This window comes from Vigna umbellata, chromosome 1 (assembly GCF_029865625.1).
Source record: "Vigna umbellata cultivar VRB3 chromosome 1, Vumbellata_1.0, whole genome shotgun sequence".
Classification (NCBI taxonomy): Eukaryota; Viridiplantae; Streptophyta; class Magnoliopsida; order Fabales; family Fabaceae; genus Vigna; species Vigna umbellata.
In genome coordinates this window covers 90,245,897-90,264,452 of record NC_142165.1, presented here as the reverse complement: position 1 = coordinate 90,264,452, position 18,556 = coordinate 90,245,897, and the positions used below count along the sequence as shown (strand labels likewise).

Genomic DNA, 18,556 nt, shown 5'->3' with positions numbered 1-18,556 from the left:
CCTCATTAACGGTTGGCTTAATACCGTGGTCCCGATTTTTTTCATTGATTCTAATTTTTTTTAAATGTTTAATTTAGTCTTAAAATTCGTAATTTGTGGTAATTTGTTTTTAATTAAGTTTTTCTTTAAACACAGTTTAAATCGGTTAAATGTTCATGCAATCACTAACACATAATCTTTGAGATGTCATTATCATCTTTTATCTTTAGACATTTTAATTTTTCCCTATCCAAAAATCCTAGTCACCACCTAACCCTAACTGTCAATCGCCATGCTCACGGTCAGTCACCATCTTCACACCTCTGTCATCAAACATTTCGAAACCCTAACCAGATGGTCGCGCCACCATCACCACTGTTCATCTTCTTTGTCCGGCAATCACCCATAAACACCACCATGTTCCCCTTCCTCTACCATAAATCGCCATCAACATTTTGTCGCGACAACCATGATCGCCGCAACGAGACAATGAGCCATGTGCGAGCTCATCTTCCTTGTCAAGTCTTCAACCAGCAAAAGGAAATACGAAGAACGAAAAAGCCAAATGGAGCATAATCGCTGCCGCAAAAGCGTCATTCTCCAACAATTTTCATCTTCTCCAGCCATCGTGAAGTTGCTCTTCGAACCTGCAAGTAGAAAGAAACTAAAGAAACCAAATCATAGACAAACAACCACGAAAAAGATTTGCATTGTGACACTCCTGTGTTTCGAAACCCATCCAGTTTTCCTCTCGCTGCAAGAGCTGTCAAAATAGGTCACAACTCGCGGGCCAACCCAGCCTACCACGGGTTCGAGCCGGGTTGGGTTTGAAAAAATTGTATTTTTTTCATGCGGGTCAGATTTAAACCCGGCTCATTTAAACCCGGCTCATGCGGGTTGAACCCGTGGTGGGCCGGGTTGGCCCAATAATCCACTTACCTAATTTTATTTTATTAAAATTTAATTTTAGTCTTATAAGAAAATATTTATTATTTTTTGCGTGAGAAATTATTTAAATTCCTTATTTTCAAAATTAATTAAACACCCATGTTCGGAGTGAAATTTGTTTAGATTTGAATTATAGAAAGTTTGTAATTTTTTTTATTTAAAAAAAATTGTAATTAAGTGAGCCAGTGAGCCAACTCGTTTACCCACCAACCCGTGGTGGGCCGGACCGGTTAGGCCGGGTGACCCGTTTTGACAGGTCTACTTGCGGTGCAGGCGTAAGGAAGTCTTTCCCCCTTCATTCAGAAACCCTAATTTTTTGGGTGTGAAAGGGGCTGCCACATGGTAGTCTCGCATTGGCTGCGTCATGTTTTAGTCAAAGCAGGTCAGTAGTTAAATGATATGTCATTCAGTAATTGCATAGTTGAACATTTGACGGTTAACAATTTAAATGACGTTTGCAAAAGAGATTTAATTGAATACAACTTTAAAACTATATTTAACATTTTAACATTTTAAAAACTTAGGACTATTTCAAATAAAAAAGACAAAAATTGGAAAAAAAAAATGATATTAAGCCTTCACATTTAAAAGAGTATGGATCTTCTCGAGGTATACCACTTTTATCTGATTCGGATTGGTTTTCACTCGGAATATTTCTAAGTATTATTCCATAATATAATATTCTGTTTAAATTAAAGATTATAAAATACTTTTTGAAATGTTACATTTTTTTATTGTGTTACATTCCTTATATTTTTATTTAGAATCGGTATCCCAATCTTTTTCTTTATCGTACTGTCGACTTGTAACAAATTTGAATTGACAGTTTCCTTTTTTCTGTTTGAAAAATAGACAATATTTCTCAAATCCTTTCAAAATTAGTGTCAAAATAACCTTTTAAAAAAAAACTTAAATACGTTAAATTTTACAATAATTCATGATAAATAATGAATCATTTAAAAATATTTGTTAAATATTGTCATTTTAATATTAATTTTTAAAATAAATATTAAATTTCACTGTCCAAAAAATATTATTAAACATCATCGATAATTTAAGGGTTAAATATGTTTTTAGTCCCTAAACTATTGACCGTTTCTGGTTTTCGTCCCTCTTCCAAAGTAAGGTACAATTTAGTCCTCAATCTTTAAAAAACGTTCGTTTTAGTCGAAAAAACGAACGGTTTGAGGACTAAAACGAGGACTAAAAACAAAATTTTGAGGACTAAAACGAACGTTTTTCTAAAGAATAAGGACCAAATTGTACCTTACTTTGGAGGAGGGACGAAAACCAGAAACGGCCAATAGTTTAGGGACTAAAAACATATTTAACCCATAATTTAAATCCAAGAATAAAAATGTAATTTTATTTTCTTAACTACTAACGGATATCTGCAAATACAAATAGTAACGGATATTAAATTACTCATTATTTACTATCCGTGAATATCTATTACATGCACGTACCAACTATCACAATAGATTTTATCCATAAATGCTTTCTAGTGGAATTGATTTTGCCTTCCCTAAATCCACAATTTTGTGTGTTTATATTATATTATTATAATTATTATGACATATAACTATATTAGTATCATTTATTTATTTTATTTTATCAATTTTATAATGTTTTTTTAATAGTTGTATCCTATTAAATAAGATAAAAATAATTTATATTTAAAATATTTAACTTATTTTCTATAATATTTCTTCATTTTTAATTTTATTATTTTGTTATTTCTAATTACTTGATCACTTAATAAAATAAAATTTGAAGAATAATATTTTACTTTTATTTCTTAAAATAATATTATTTTAAAAATAATATATTTTTATTGATAATATCAAATTGTTTATACTGTACTATAAAATAAATTGTAATAATATAATTCGTCCTAAACAAAATATATTTTTCATTTTTATTTTACTTTAAATAATTATAGTTGTAACAAAATAAATTAAAATACTATACTTAATAATTCATTTCAAATGTTTAAATTAGATATTTGTAATAACAAAATCATACTTCTTAATATTATAAATTTTGTTTTATATTTTTTTAATTCACATTTTACTATTTTTAACTTGAAATGTAGAGTTTAAGACTTTGGTAGGATCTAATCAAAAAGTAAAAACTAACAAAGTAATTGTTTTAAAATATACCATTAATATATTTATATTGTCATTTGAATCTACAAATATATATTAAACTACATTGATTATACAAGTTTAACAACATACCTTAGATAAATATAACAAAAAAAACGTTGTATATAATATACACATTGGAAAAGATTGTCGATGTATTGAATAAACAAGTTTAACAATATACATTATACAAGTCATTCATAAATTTATTAGACGATTCTAGCAATATACATTAGACAAGTCTTTCCTCACACAAATTAAATGAATCTATTAATAAACATTAGACAAGATTGTTCATTTTTTGCTTAGATAAATTTTGCAATACACATTAGACGACTCTATTAATATATTGATTAGATGAATATAACAAAAAATATTAAACAAATCTAGTAATACACATTAGATGAGTCTCTTCATATACTAATAAGATAAGCATAGCAAAAAATATTAGATGAGTTACTCTATATAATGATTAGATGGGTTTAAAAATACATATTAGAAGAATATGTTCACCGACAAAACAAGTCTTGTAACACACATTAAACAAATTTTTCTATACACTAATTACACTAGTTTAACCGTATAGGTTAGGCAAGTTTGTTCATACAAATATTATATGAATCTATTTATACACATTAAACGACTATATCTATCATATGATCATGCAACTCTTGCAATATATACAACACACGTTTGTCCATATATTAATTAGACGAGTCTAACAATACATATTAGACAAATGTCCTTATATTGATTAGATGAGTCTAACAAACACATTGAACGAGTTTGTCAATGGATTAAATGACCATAATATTATTTGAATTATTAAGGACAGGTTGACCAAGAGTGATTACTTTGAGGTTATCAGTTTGAGAATTCAATGTCAAAGATTGGTTTAACTCTACACCAAAGAAGTGGTTCGATTGCTTGGAGGTTCGTCTAGCAGCATTTCAGGCAGGGATTCCAGGTTCACCTTTCGGTTTTGGCAGTCATTGCAAAATGAATTGGGCAGCCAGTTGCAGATTTGTTCAGCTTATCATTACAGACGAACGACCATTAATGAGAGGACAAATGTGTGTATTAGATCAATATAGTATGGTGAAGCCCTCAGAATGAATGTGGTTAACATTGATCAAGAACATGGCAATGGTTAGTTAAAATCAGAAGTTGTGGTGATTAAGTAAGTGGTGTGGTGGTTCATGGAAGACGCAATAGTAGGTAAAAGAGTATAAGTCTAGGGTTGATTTGAAGTTAAAGTTAGCGGAGATCGTAAAAGAGATTTTAAAGAACTATTAGAGATTAGATAAGGGTTTCTGATGGAAGCACAATAAGCGGTTTAGCTGAATGCCATACTAGGAAACTTAGAGAAAAAGAAATCGATCGAACTAAGATTTTCTAAAGTTTGGAGGATATGAGGGAGTCATATTCACCTCTCTTTTCTCTGGTCAATTTAATTTTTGATGTCGAAAATTTTTGTTGTTAGGGAGAATGTAAGAACCGAGAAAATTAAGAAAGTGGGAAGATACAGATGTGTGTATTTGAGTGGACCGATTGATTTTTGACACTAGTATATAAAGGAAATTTTCAAATTTTCGTGCCACTCTTTGCATGCACTTCCTCTCTCCAAAATTTCTGAGGTTTTTTTTCTCCTCCTTCTCTCTAAAAATTCTCTCTACAAATTCTCTCTAAAAATCTCTCATCTCACTTCATCTGATGTACAATCAGATTGTGCGTAAGTTATCCTAGTGTTAAGGACTTCCATTCTCACCGATTAAACTTGTGTTTTGAACGGGTAAGTTTCATTTCTTGAGTTTTGTTAAAATCTGGAAAATTCTGTCACATGAAATGTAGTCCGGCTGCTTGCATGTGTTCTTCAACCTTCTTTTCCCCTTTCTAACTCCATTTTGGTCCGTTGGGTGGTCCTTTCTCACCAATCGGTGAATTATAGGTGTTCCTAGGAATTTCTGGTGGTGATCGAGTCTGCAGTTGTTGAGCTTCAATTCGGTCAAAGAGGTAAGGGAAACTAGTTAATTGAATTGTTTGGTTGATAATGTATGAAAAGGTTGTTGATGATTCTGCATGTGTATGAAATTGAATTATTTGACGTTTGGTGATCTTGGTGTGGACTGTTATATGCTATGTTCATGAGGTTTGGGTTTCTGTAGAATTTTGGTTCAATGGCCGAGTGAATTGTGAGGAAAAGTGATGGTGAAATTGGGGAATTTGTGTTCAGTATTAGGTAGGTGGTCGGTCTCCTAGCCGTACTCAGTTTTGTATTAGCGTTCATTCTTAGTAGTGCTAAGTTTGTATTATGTTCGGTCTTAACTGAGTTTTGCCTCTGTGGGGTTTCAGTTAATGACCGATCGGTCTTGTACTAGTATTCTATTGAATCTAGCGATCAGTCTTAGTGGGTTGTGAGATCTCTTGTTAGCGCTCGGTCGTGTACTAGCCGTTATGCTAGTGATTGATAACGGTAATTTTTACCATTATTTAAGCATCATTTTAATAGCAAAATAAACTCTTTTCTAGCTTGTAACTTGCTTAATCCTCTAATTTATCTTAGTTTTATGAATAATTGTGTTTTAGGTTACTTTGATGTAATTTCATCTATAATCCCTTATTTTGTAGCTAATAATGTGCTTGGAAGAGTCTCCAACAATGTATAGAGCTGAACCAACCACAAGAAGTAAGCACATCTGTAGAAAAAGAGAAAACGATGTAGTGCAGAAAAATCAGGTCGCGCCCAGGCGCCAGTTCTACGCACTGGTCGCGCCCGGGTGTCCCAGGAAGGGGGTCGAGCGCCAGTTATGCGCACTGGTCGCGCCTGGGCGCCCCAGGAGGGGGGCTGGGCGCCATTCTCACTGATGTGGCAGATTTGAGCTTATTTAACCCAAAAACGCGAAGCGGTTTGGGTCTGTGGTAGTTTGGAGGTGCGATTTCACTCAGAGGAGAGCTTGGAGGGCTGCTAGGGCTTGTGGGAACACTTCCTTCTTCCTCTTTGGGTTCTTCTTCTTCTTCCATGGCCATTTTGTAAGCTTAAAGGCTCTTCATGGAAATGGAGAGCCAAACCCATCTTGTTGGGGTTAGTTGTAGCCTTTGAATCTTGTGTAAGAGTTGAATGATTTGAATATATATATATATATATATATATATATATATATATATATATATATATATATATGCCCTTTCTATCAATTGCTAGTATTCTTGTTTCCAATCTTAAAGCTTGCATGTAATGGGGACGTTCATGACTTGATTTTGGGGTTTCATGGGTTATGGGGACATAAGATGGAACCCAGAACTGAAACAGGAATCCTTGTGGTTCATTGATTCTAGGGATGGAAGATGATTCACTTGTTGTCTTAGATCCTAGTTCTTAATGCAGGTTTTGCTTGTTAATTAGTCAAGGGATTGATAGTTAATAGGTAAAAGTTAGGCTCTTTCACCTAAGGGATTAGGGCTAGAGTAATTTTGTGGATTGACTTTAGTTAATTGATGGAAAGGAGATGAAATTGTGTTTGCACAAAAGTGAATTGGTGAAACCTAACCTTAACAATGACTTTTCATATCATTTCTAGTCTATTCATTTCTAAGTGCCTTCAACACCAAAGTCCAACCATTGTAAATATTCTATGTTAAATTTGTTGCACACCAACTGTTTGATAAAATACTAAAAAAAGTTTCTTGTGTTATTTTGTGCACTTTGATGTCTAAGTGATTTATGAATGGAAGAATTATCATGTGTTGCACAAGTCCCTTGGGAGAGAACGATATTTATCACTTGCTACGTTGCGACCGGTGCACTTGCTGTTTTTTTTTTCGTTAACAGTGATATATAGCGCTCGGTCTTGTACTAGCAGTTATGCTAGTGTTAGCGCTCGGTCGTGTACTAGCCGTTATGCTAGTGATAGCGCTCGGTTTTGTACTAGCAGTTATTCTAGTGTTAGCGCTCGGTCGTGTACTAGCCGTTATGTTAGTGATAGCGCTCGGTCTTGTACTAGCAGTTATGCTAGTGTTAGCGCTCGGTCGTGTACTAGCCGTTATGCTAGTGATAACGCTCGTTCTTGTACTAGCGCTCGTTACTGGTAGTGTTCGATCTCGTACTAGCGCTCGTTCTTGGTAGTGCTCGGTCTTGTACTAGCACTCAATCTCTTTGTAATACTACCAGTATTTGATTTCAATAGTGTTCGGTCTAAGCCAATAGCGTTCGGCCTAAGCCTTAAGTGTTCGGCCTAAGATTCTATTATTCGGTTTAACTTTAGTATTCAGATACTCTAGTGTTCGACCCTAAAATCGTGTTCGGCTCATGCTTGAGTCTTACTCTTTAAATGACCGTTCGGTCATGTTCACTTATTGGGAGTGTTATCCCGTCCGGTCTTGTTCATATGTTATGTTGATCTTTTACGTTCGGTCATGCTCAAGGGTGGTGGTTGTTTTATTGTTCGGTTTGATTTTACTTAAATGTGTTATGGATGAGGAAGTATGTTGGTATTGAAGTATGATATGATATGTGTAATATGGATATATAAGAGAATTCCAAGGAGGAATATCTCATGGATGGTGATGGAATTGTAAAGTATGAATGTGTTATTATGTATTGAAGTAGGGGCTCCGGGATTGGGGAATGATCCTGACACTTTCAATAACCCTATCTCATGTAGAGATGGGTGATTATGTCGTGGAAAGTAGCAGAAGGTCCTAGTCTATGGTCACTGGTTAGGGCCATAAACGTTTGACGAATTAACCTTGATGTATGATATTATTAGTGGTGGTTGAGGATGTAAATTATGATTATTATTTCTGAGCAAGGTTGCTCCACCATACACGGGTGCAGGTTCCCCATGAGTCCGATGTCAATACATCTATCCGGACAGTAAAAAGGGTTTTAAGTGGATTGGACAAATGTTGTGTTGTTTGAATTATCACATGTTTGCATATTATAATTGTTTAAATGGTATGTAAAATCTTTTGATACTCTAACTTACCCTTGCTTTTCTGTGGCATGTCTTGTGTGTGTGTTTCTCTTTTGCGATGATCACCTGATTGATGTGATTTTTTCCCGTTGAAGTAACTGAAGGGGATTAAGTAAAGCTGATAGTATAAGTAGTTATCTTATTCTTGAGGTGAAATTTTTATTCACCAAATCTGTAGTTTATCTTATCATTATCGATGTAATGTTTCATTTTAGTAGTTTTATATTATTACATTTGGAATGTTACATATTTACATTATTCAACAACTTCATAAAAATATGTTTATTCATCTAATATATAAATTATAATTATCTTTACTATTTGTATTATTTTAATTGTATGAGAATACCGATTAAAGAATCAAATATAGATTAAAAGATTTTATTGTTAAAGTGACATAGAAAATAAAAGGGAATAATCCTCCTCTTACAAGTGGCTGAAAGACGTGAAAATTTTAAAGTAAATTTAAGAATGAAATGTTTTTATTTATTAATAAAATAATTTATGATAAAATATATTAAAAATTTTATTTAAAATTTATTTATTTAATATTTTTATGCAAAATTATCTATTTAATTTTTGTAATTAATTTTATTTAACATTTATTTTTCAATAGATAATAAGATTAATTTGTTTAATATTTATTTGTTGAGACGTTGTTAAATTTAAATAATTTTTTATTATTTTTAGTTTTGAAAAATTTCATTCGGTTTAAGCAACTGTAAATGTTAAAATTTTAAAAGTATAAGTCTACGACATTAATTATTTAATATTAAATAAAAAATAAAAAATATCTTCATTTAGGTTCAAATCTATTTTGAAGTGATATTTAAAATATACAAAAATTAATTAATTATAAATTATTCTCGAAGACACATTACATTAGAATATCGGACTTTAAATCTATTTTGAAGTATGATATTTAAAATATACAAAGATGAGTTATTCTATATATATATATATATATATATATATATATATATATATATATATATATATATATATATATTGATTAGATGGTTTAAAAATATATATTAGAAAAATATGTTCATACACCAATTAAACGAGTCTTGTAATACACATTAAACAAATTTGTCTGTACACTAATTGTTATTATTTATTAATATAATATTGCAAAATATAATTTAAGGTTGATACATTCCGCAAGTTTCGTGTGATGCGGTTGCCAACGTTATATTTTTTAATGTGCAACGTTTAAATTGTTGCTACATGGTCAGAGCCACCTCCTGAAGGAACGAGGATTTTTCCCATTGGCGTTGGGCCTTAGGCCAATCTTTGTTGATTTTCCACTCTATAAATAGAGTGGCTTTCTTCATTCCAAATACAAAGATTTGCACTCTCTTCCCCTTTCTCTCATTCTCTAATCTTTTTGTCTTCTTTTCTTCTAAAATTTTTTTGGGTTTTTAATATTTCTCTTTAGATATCCTTGCTAGTTCTAAGATCTTCAGAAATTCTAAGAAGTTCCTGCTGTATCCTGGGAGGCTTGCGCAATACACCGCGAATAAGTCCTTAAGGACAGTGATCTACCGCCTCAGGAAGTATTTTGTTCGTGATCTTTATTCTTAATTGTCAGCTTCTACAACACTAATTACACCAGTTTAACAATATATGTTGAGCGAGTTTGTTCATTCAAATATTATATGAATCTATTTATACACATCAAATGACTATATCCATCATATGATAATGCAACTCTTGCAATATACACTATACACATTTGTCATATACTAATTAGACGAGTCTAACAAACATATTGAACGAGTTTGTCAATACATTGATTAGATGAGTATGAGAATTCACATTACATCCGTTTATTCATACATACTAATTTATATTTTTAAAACTCTACATATTTATGCATATCTTTTATATTTTTAGAAAGTCTATCCTATTTTTGCACATGTTATTCTTTATATTTTTACAAAATCTATTATTTATATTTTTATAAAGATATTAACTTTTAAACCTATAAATTATGTTTAAGATAGTAATTATATTCAAAATTTAATTATAAACTTAAAAGTTTTATTATTATATTTTCGATTTCTAATTCTCTTTTACTATACACACAAACTAACATCCACTCTTGCGTAAACATGAATTTAAAACTAGTTTTTAAATAAAAGAATTTCTTTTTAATTTCTATGATGCAAAATCTTATATAAAACACATTATCTTATATATTATGTATGAAATTGGATCGATGTAATTACTAAATGACATTTTAATTCTTCCAAATTAATTTGCAGTCCTCGTCACTAGAATTGGATAACAGAACCTTTCCATTAGAAGAATAACAGAGCTTTTGAAGCAGAAATTTTCTTAATTTATTCTCATAACTCACATAGTCTTGTAAATTTAAAATCTAATTCACGAAACATGCTCATTGGATGAGAAGAAGAGATCAGATAATGCGACGGCACAGGGTAATGCCATCACCCACAGAGAGCTGGCAAATCCCAATCCTAGAATCTTGAGCCAGGCACCTGTTGAGCTCAATCATATGACCACGATGATTCTTTATGTAATCCATCATAGGTGCATCAGGTGGTGCAGCAACAGATCCATGCCATAGAGTGTTGTCGTAGCCGATCAGCCCCCCGACCTTCACTAGGTCAATCACCCTCTTATGATAGTTCAAGTAATTGTCCTTATCAGCGTCCACAAAAACAAAATCCAAGCTTCCCTTCTTACTTTCCTGCAAAAGTTATTCACCCACTTAATGGCAACAGTACAATGCTTTCGCATTATAATAATTACACTTTTTTCAAATTTTAATTATTTAGATTATTATTATTTCAATTTTGTTTTGTTTAAAATCCATAAGCATTTTACCCCAGTTAATCAAAAGTGTAAGCTAACCAATATTTAAAGCATGGATAAAATTTAAGATGTTGCACATTAAGGATGTACACACATCTTTAAGCAGCTCGTCAAGAAAAGGAAGAGCAGGTCCTTCTCTGAAGTCGATCTTGTGAGCGACACCAGCTTTTTCAATGATGGGCAAACCCAATTCATATTGTTCGCGTTTCACATCCAAAGCCAAGATCTAACAAAAACAAAATTACAAAAGCTATAAACTATATATTATGTGAAATAAAATTCAGTACTTTTATGATGATGGTATAATTTAAAGTTGAATTATGCAGAAAGATATAACCTTTCCATCAGGGGTAGCTGTCACATGGGCCCTTTGATTTCGGTATGCATTAATAATACTTTAAAGATGCGATGTCTAACATTATTGCATGTGTGCGATTTTATTTTGACAATAAATACTTTAAAGTAGCTAACATTGTTGCATGTGTGCGATTTTTCTTTTCACATTGAATATTTGATTTTTGGAAGTAGGTAACTGATTTTAAATTCTGTTATACTTTAGTTTATGTGGACGTGTTCAAAATACACCCACTCATATATATATATATATATATATATATATATATATATATATATATATATATATATATATATATATATATATATATATATATATATATATATATAATATTTATTGTGAAAGGTTGACATTATAAAAGAATGACATGATTTATAAGAAGTTCATAAATTTTTAATCAGTCCTATAATTATTAAATAATTTGTGTGTGATTCTATGACAATATATTTAATTTGATAAAATTTACTGATTTCATTTTTATATAGAAAAATAATATTTTTACACCCAAATTTTTTATATTTATTTGATATTATTTTTTACTCTTTTTTATAACTATTTTTTATTATTTTTATAATAATATATAACATGTAAATATATGTGATCGTATAATTATTTTTTATATAAAAATTACTTATAGACAAATATACTCATGAATTAGATTAATTTATATCAGTGTCAGATTTATTATATTTACATTATTCAACAACTTCATAAAAATATGTTTATTCATCTAATATATATATTATAACTGTCTTTACTATTTGTATTATTGTAATTGTATGTGAATACCTATTAAAGAATCAAGTATAGATTAAAAGATTTTATTGTTAAAGTGACATAGAAAATAAAAGGGAATAATCCTCCTCTTACAAGTGGCTGAAAGACGTGAAAATTTTAAAGTAAATTTAAGAATGAAATGTTTTTATTTATTAATAAAATAATTTATGATAAAATATATTAAAAATTTTATTTAAAATTTATTTATTTAATATTTTTATGCAAAATTATCTATTAAATTTTTGTAATTAATTTTATTTAACATTTATTTTTCAATAGATAATAAGATTAATTTGTTTAATATTTATTTGTTGAGACGTTGTTAAATTTAAATAAATTTTTATTATTTTTAGTTTTGAAAAATTTCATTCGGTTTAAGCAACTGTAAATGTTAAATTTTTTCTATAAGTTATATATATCAGAAATAATATATTATTTTTATATAATTAAAAATGTCAATTGATTTATCATTTTCCAATTTATAATTTTCTTTAGGAGATATTTAATCATGTAAATAAGTGTAATCCATCAAGATCTAACAAATTATGATGACTTAAAGATTTTTTCGTGGTTTACGTATTTTCTTTTAAAAGTATAAGTCTACTGACTTTAATTATTTAATATTAAATAAAAAAAAATATCTTCATATATTTTAAATGCTTCAAATCTATTTTGAAGCACAATATTTAAAATATACAAAAATTAATTAATTATAAATTGTTCTTGTAGACACATTACAATTTCACTGTCAACATTTTTACTAATTTGTTTCTTTGTAAGAATAATAAGTTCTTCACAAAACTTAAGGTGTATATCTATTTCAAAAGCAATTTCTTTCACAAATCAATGTATTTTCAAATTCATTTTCTTTATGCTTTTTAAAAAAAAAATGAAAGAAGATCTTTTAATTGTTCAATAGTTTCATCAATACACATATATTTTGATTGTAACCACTTCTTGAGTTAACTGCAAATAAAATGTCATACTAAATATTCATACCTAACAAAAATTCAGAGTTTTTTAGCTCATAAAATTACTAAAACATTCATTTTAATTTTTATTTTATTATTATCATGAACTTCAACTTATTCAAATAAATCATTTTTCATTTATGAAGTTTGAAATCTTTCATCTTTAATACTTTCAATACAGTTTTCTCAACGTGTTTGTAACAACGATTTAAGTGTGATTTTGTAAAATTTCTCACCTTTTTGTAGAAGGAGAAAATAAAATATATATACACCAAAAAATACAAGATGTAGCTTTAGGACAAGAGTTAATATTACAAATACTAAGACTAAATTATGACAACTATATGGAGTATTAAATACCAAGACATACTTTTTGCACACCCTGGTGTTTTCGTAAATATCAAGTCAAACATTTTTTAAAATAATTTGTAATAGCACCAAAAATACTTATTAACTTGTATTAGAGTTGATAAAAAAAATATAATTGATTAGTAAGATAATAAATATAACTAATCATTCTCATTTTCTTAAACAAAATTATGATTTATTGAAAAAGGTTGTCAATTTATTAAATATTATTTTTAATACTAATAAAAATTAACAGAGAACAATTTAATTAAATTTTATTTTCATACATAATTTTACAATTAATTTAATAAATGTATATTAATATTAAAATACAATTTTAAAGGCCTTTTATAATTTTATGATTTTATAAATTTATAATTTTATAATTTTTATACACTTTTAAAATTATAAAATTATAAAAGTATACAATTTAAAAATAATAAAATAACATGTAATGACAAGATAACATGAGATAATAACCACATAAGTCAAATATTCAAAAAGAAATTTAAGAATAGACTCAATTAAAAATATCAATTTATTAAATACTTATTATGGCATTAAAATTTATTAAGAATTCAATTAAAAAAAATTTAATTTATCAAAAACTTAAATCATACTTATATATATATATATATATATATATATATATATATATATATATAAAGGAGTTTTTGTGTAAAGTTAATTATATCAAATAAATAATTGACAGTCCAACACCATGAAATCTATTAAAAGCAAAGAAGCCAATGGTAGTGAAGCATAGTGTTTATCTACATTCAACTCGTAACAAAAAGTTTACCTGTTATTCGTTCAATTTTTCGTTACACATCTCTTTAGAGATTAAATATGTTAAAACTCGAAGAGATACTTCGATATCCATAAATATTTAAAAAATATATTTTATATATTTTAAAATAAAATTACAAAAAAATAATATAAATTAAATTAAATATAAAATAAAATAAAATTTTAATTAAATTTAACTTAATAAAATATAAATTAATTTCATTTTAATTAAATTTAACTTAATAAAATATATATTAAATTTTAATTTTCTTTCAACAATAAATACTCGTTAATACTATTATTATGATACTTGTATCCAATCTGTTTAGTATTAAAATACTTAGTACTCATTATTCACATATAATAAATATTTACAAATATCAATTAAAGAAGGGATTTTTCTATGCATTTTGATTCCTTCTCTTTTTAGAAGAAGGTCATCATTCCAAGATTCCTAAAATAATGATAAGACACTTTATTTAAGAGATAGGAATGCGTCAGAATATTAACCTTGTGTTCATTTGCATGGAATTGTACTCTTCATGTTGATTAGCAAGGAATGATTTGCAAGATTTATAGGATTTGCATTGGGTGATTTAAAAGCGAGTAATAAACAGATTTGAGGGATTGAAGTATATGTAAATAATCACATCTCGGATTTGCAAATAAAATTATCAAATCCCCTTGATATATAAGCAAATTTACTTCACAATTGCAGATGTTGAAGATAAAGGGTTATCCATTCCAGAGGTTGAAAATAAAGATGTTGTGATGGAGGTTGCAAGTTACGTCGAAGTGGAAGAAGGAGGACGTTCTTGTTACTGGAACCGCTTCCATGGAGGTTGGATCTAGTTCCAAGCCCTCACCATAGAGTTGTATCTAATTCTCATGAACGTGTTTTCGATTTAAAGGCACGTATTGAATTCTATAGAAACTATATTCAATTACACCTCCTTATTCGGTTCCCACCATGCGTTTAATAATAATAATAACAATAATAATAATACAATTTTTTTCATGTTAATTTAAATTTTTTTAATAAATTATAAATTAAGATTAAATGAAATTAGCTTTAGATTAAAATGAATTCGTAATTTGGGGATGAAGGTAACACAATGGAGGAACCATGAACCCAATTTCAACACCAATTTCATCATATTCTTCAATTTCAAATCGTGAATTGATTTAAACCTAAAGGTAACGAAGGAGGAGTTGCGATGGAGGTTGTGGTGTTCACTGTGGCTGGTTAATGGTGATGAAGGTTATAGTTATTGCAGAAGAAGGAGAAGTGTGATGAAGGTTCTAGTTTGGGTAGGAAGGGGACTGCCACGTGTCAATCCCTTATTGGTTGAGCTTATCACGCAATGACTAACTAGACAGGTAATTCATTTTTGTCATGGGACAACTCTATCATTAAAATTTCTAACTTAAACCATTTTTGCAAAATATAGGACGTTTATGAACTTTTGAAAAATGGTAAGACAATTTTGAACCCATCATACAAATTGAAGGATCAAAATAAGTATTAAACCTTAAATTAATTTTGAAGTTATAAGATTTATATATAAGTAGAAAAGTATAAAGAGTTTTTATACATTTATTATTAAAATAACATGTATAAATATAAAGTTTGAATTATTTAAAAAGAAGATGACATGTATAAATATAAAGCTTTTATATAGTATTAATTTAAAATGGAACAAATTCTTTAAAATTCTTATTAAATCGTTGTAATGTAGATGGACTATTTGTACGAAATTAGATGGATTTAAATTATTAAAATAATGAAAATAATAATTATGGGAAAATAACATACAAAAACCCGTTATATTTGGAGTAACAAAATTATTTTTTACCACATTTTATAACGAAGAATATGCATTCAACATAATTTTCTTTTAAATTTATCAAAAGCTAGGTTTTAAGTTTCAATATATAATTTATTTTTATATTTGAGTATTTAATAAGTATTTTCTTCAAATTAGATTTTAATCTATTAAAAAATTTAACTAAAATATTTAACATTAACTCCATGAGTTCTACTTCTACATATTCGTAAATTTGAAATACGCGTCACAATATTTGAAATATTATAAAATGATATATATTAAAGTTCTTACTTTTTTTTGCAGTAATACTATATCACTATAAGATGAAAATTATATTTGTTATTATAAAAAAGAAAACAAGTTATAATAAAATAAAATAAATTAAAATTTTAAAATTACTTAAGAAATTAATATAATATTGAAAATAAAGTATAAATAAATATTTTTCTGACGATCTTAAACCAAAAATATATAATTGATTACATATTTAATCTTAAAGAATTATTAAATATTAAAACAACAATCATATAACTAAAAGTTATTTAGCCCATTATTAAAATCATTATTTCGCAACTGTTCCAAAGCTTATTACAGGTTCCACCATTGATTTGTATCGTTTCCGCAGAACACAAGAAACAAACATAGACACCCAAACAACCGAATCCGGATTCTGCAATCTTCACGCAACCTGATTGAGTAATTAATCCGTAGAGAAAAATTAAATGATCAGATGATGCGGCGGCACAGGGTAATCCCATCACCCACGGGGAGCTGGCAAATCTCAATCCTTGAATCTTGTGCCACGTACTTGTTGAACTCCATCACATAGCCGCGAAGAGGTTTAACGTAATCCATCAACGGTGCATCAGGAGGCGCGGCCACAGATCCAGCCCATAGGGTGTTGTCGTATCCGATCAGACCTCCCACCTTCACCAGATCAATTACTCTCTTGTGATAGTTCAAGTAATTGTTCTTATCAGCATCCACGAAAACGAAATCGAACTGTCCCTTCTTATTTTCCTGCATATTTTACACGAATTGATTGAACTATCAAGAATAGACTAATTCATAAAACCAAAACAGTTCCTTTTCTTCTTTTATCTAAAATAAAGAAACGGTACACGCACATCTTTAAGCAGTTCGTCAAGAAAAGGAAGAGCAGGTCCTTCTCTGAAGTCGATCTTGTGAGCGACACCAGCTTTTTCAATGATGGGCAAACCCAATTCATAGTATTCGCGGTTCACGTCCAAAGCCAAGATCTAACAAAAAAAAATTACAAAAGCTGTAAACTATATATTATGTGAAATAAAATTCAGTACTTTTATGATGATGGTATAATTTAAAGTTGAATTATGCAGAAAGATATAACCTTTCCATCAGGGGGAAGAGCCAGGGCGGTGGAAAGAAGAGAGTAACCGGTGTATACACCAATTTCCAAGGTGTTCTTGGCATTAATGAGCTTAATAAGCATGCTCAGAAATTGTCCTTCGTCTGGTGGTGTAGCCATTATGTTCCTGGTTTTAAATATCATTACCAAACTATTCAACAAGTATTTCCCAAGAATTTGGAACAAGCATGGTTTGTTTTAGAGACTGCATATTTTTTATTAGGAAATGCAAAATGACCATGATTTTACCGAGGGTGTTTTTCTGTCATCTCGCGGATCTCCTTCAAGCACTCGTGCTCTCTTGGATAAACACTGGTTTCAAGTATGTACTGCAATAATAGTACGTATGTTGGTTTCAAGCGAAAATATGGTTACAATTTGAAAGAGAGAATAAAAGAATTGCTGAATTGACCTGATAGAGTGCATCGCTCTGAAGGAGAGTCTTATGAGAGAGATTTCTGATGCCCAAGAGGTGGTTTTTGGGTTCATCTTCATTAGCCATGTCTCTGCTGAATCTCTTACTAGCTCAAGCTTCCTTCAGCCTTGAAATTATTGTTCTGCTTATCCTGTTTTAGCAGGAAATGTTTCTTCCCTTTGGACAAGTGGTAGTATAGTATAGGAAAATGACACTTGAACAACCATTTTTGACAACATTTAGACACGCGCACACGTGTCAAAATCTGAGTGGTCCATTTTCATTTAATTTTTCCAACTGGACCACTCAGATTTTGACACATGTGCGCGTGTCTAAATGTTGTCAAAAATAGTTGTTCAAGTATCATTTTCCTATAGTATACCTACCCATGTTCTCCTCACTTTACCAAATCAAAAAAAAAAAAACATGTTTATTTCAGACACCACTCATTTCTAGAATTTCTTTTTTGTTTTTGTTTTTATTGATTATTATAGTATTTATATTTTTTGTTAGGGCCACCAATAATATCTCCCACGGTTACCTTTATTGTCATGTTTACTTATAATTCACATCTGTTTTACTATAATTCATTAATTTTGTCATTTATATCACTCTCCCTCTCTGCCTAGGATGGAAACTTAAAGTAAAAAGTCCCTTATGTTACCCACCCTTGCACTACTCAGTACTATTTGAATACAAATATATCTTGAACACATTTTATATTACGGTATATATGGATATTTATAATTTTCTTATTCAAAAATAGATTATTTCAAATATAAAATCGAACAAAA

The 18,556-nt window shown here is 29.3% G+C and overlaps 2 protein-coding genes across 2 annotated transcripts; both read right to left on the bottom strand.

Moving 5' to 3' along the window:
• Positions 1-10,472: 10,472 nt before the first annotated feature.
• Positions 10,473-14,968, bottom strand: LOC124848338 (caffeoyl-CoA O-methyltransferase 5-like). Its single transcript, XM_088108743.1, has 3 exons — positions 14,954-14,968; positions 10,986-11,117; positions 10,473-10,766 (listed from the first exon to the last, which is right to left on the bottom strand). Exons 1-3 carry the CDS (start codon positions 14,966-14,968, stop codon positions 10,473-10,475), a joined length of 441 nt encoding a protein of 146 aa, XP_087964869.1.
• Positions 14,969-16,488: 1,520 nt separating this feature from the next.
• LOC124848337 (caffeoyl-CoA O-methyltransferase 1-like) lies at positions 16,489-17,954 on the bottom strand. The gene is made up of 5 exons (XM_047325989.2): positions 17,760-17,954; positions 17,597-17,676; positions 17,330-17,474; positions 17,088-17,219; positions 16,489-16,980 (listed from the first exon to the last, which is right to left on the bottom strand). The coding sequence occupies exons 1-5, from the start codon at positions 17,847-17,849 to the stop codon at positions 16,687-16,689; spliced, it is 741 nt and encodes a 246-aa protein (XP_047181945.2). The 5' UTR covers positions 17,850-17,954; the 3' UTR covers positions 16,489-16,686.
• Positions 17,955-18,556: the final 602 nt, after the last annotated feature.

What these genes read in the sequence shown, in the direction of transcription:
- LOC124848337 (XM_047325989.2), bottom strand. Translation starts at nt 17,849, where the DNA reads ATGGCTAATGAAGATGAACCCAAAAACCACCTCTTGGGCATCAGAAAT. An exon ending in CTCTTCCCCCTGATGGAAAG is followed by an intron (nt 17,220 to 17,329) that starts GTTATATCTTTC and finishes TTTTTTTGTTAG; the next exon opens with ATCTTGGCTTTGGACGTGAA. An exon ending in TTGACGAACTGCTTAAAGAT is followed by an intron (nt 16,981 to 17,087) that starts GTGCGTGTACCG and finishes TAAAATATGCAG; the next exon opens with GAAAATAAGAAGGGACAGTT.
- LOC124848338 (XM_088108743.1), bottom strand. An exon ending in TTGACGAGCTGCTTAAAGAT is followed by an intron (nt 10,767 to 10,985) that starts GTGTGTACATCC and finishes TAACTTTTGCAG; the next exon opens with GAAAGTAAGAAGGGAAGCTT.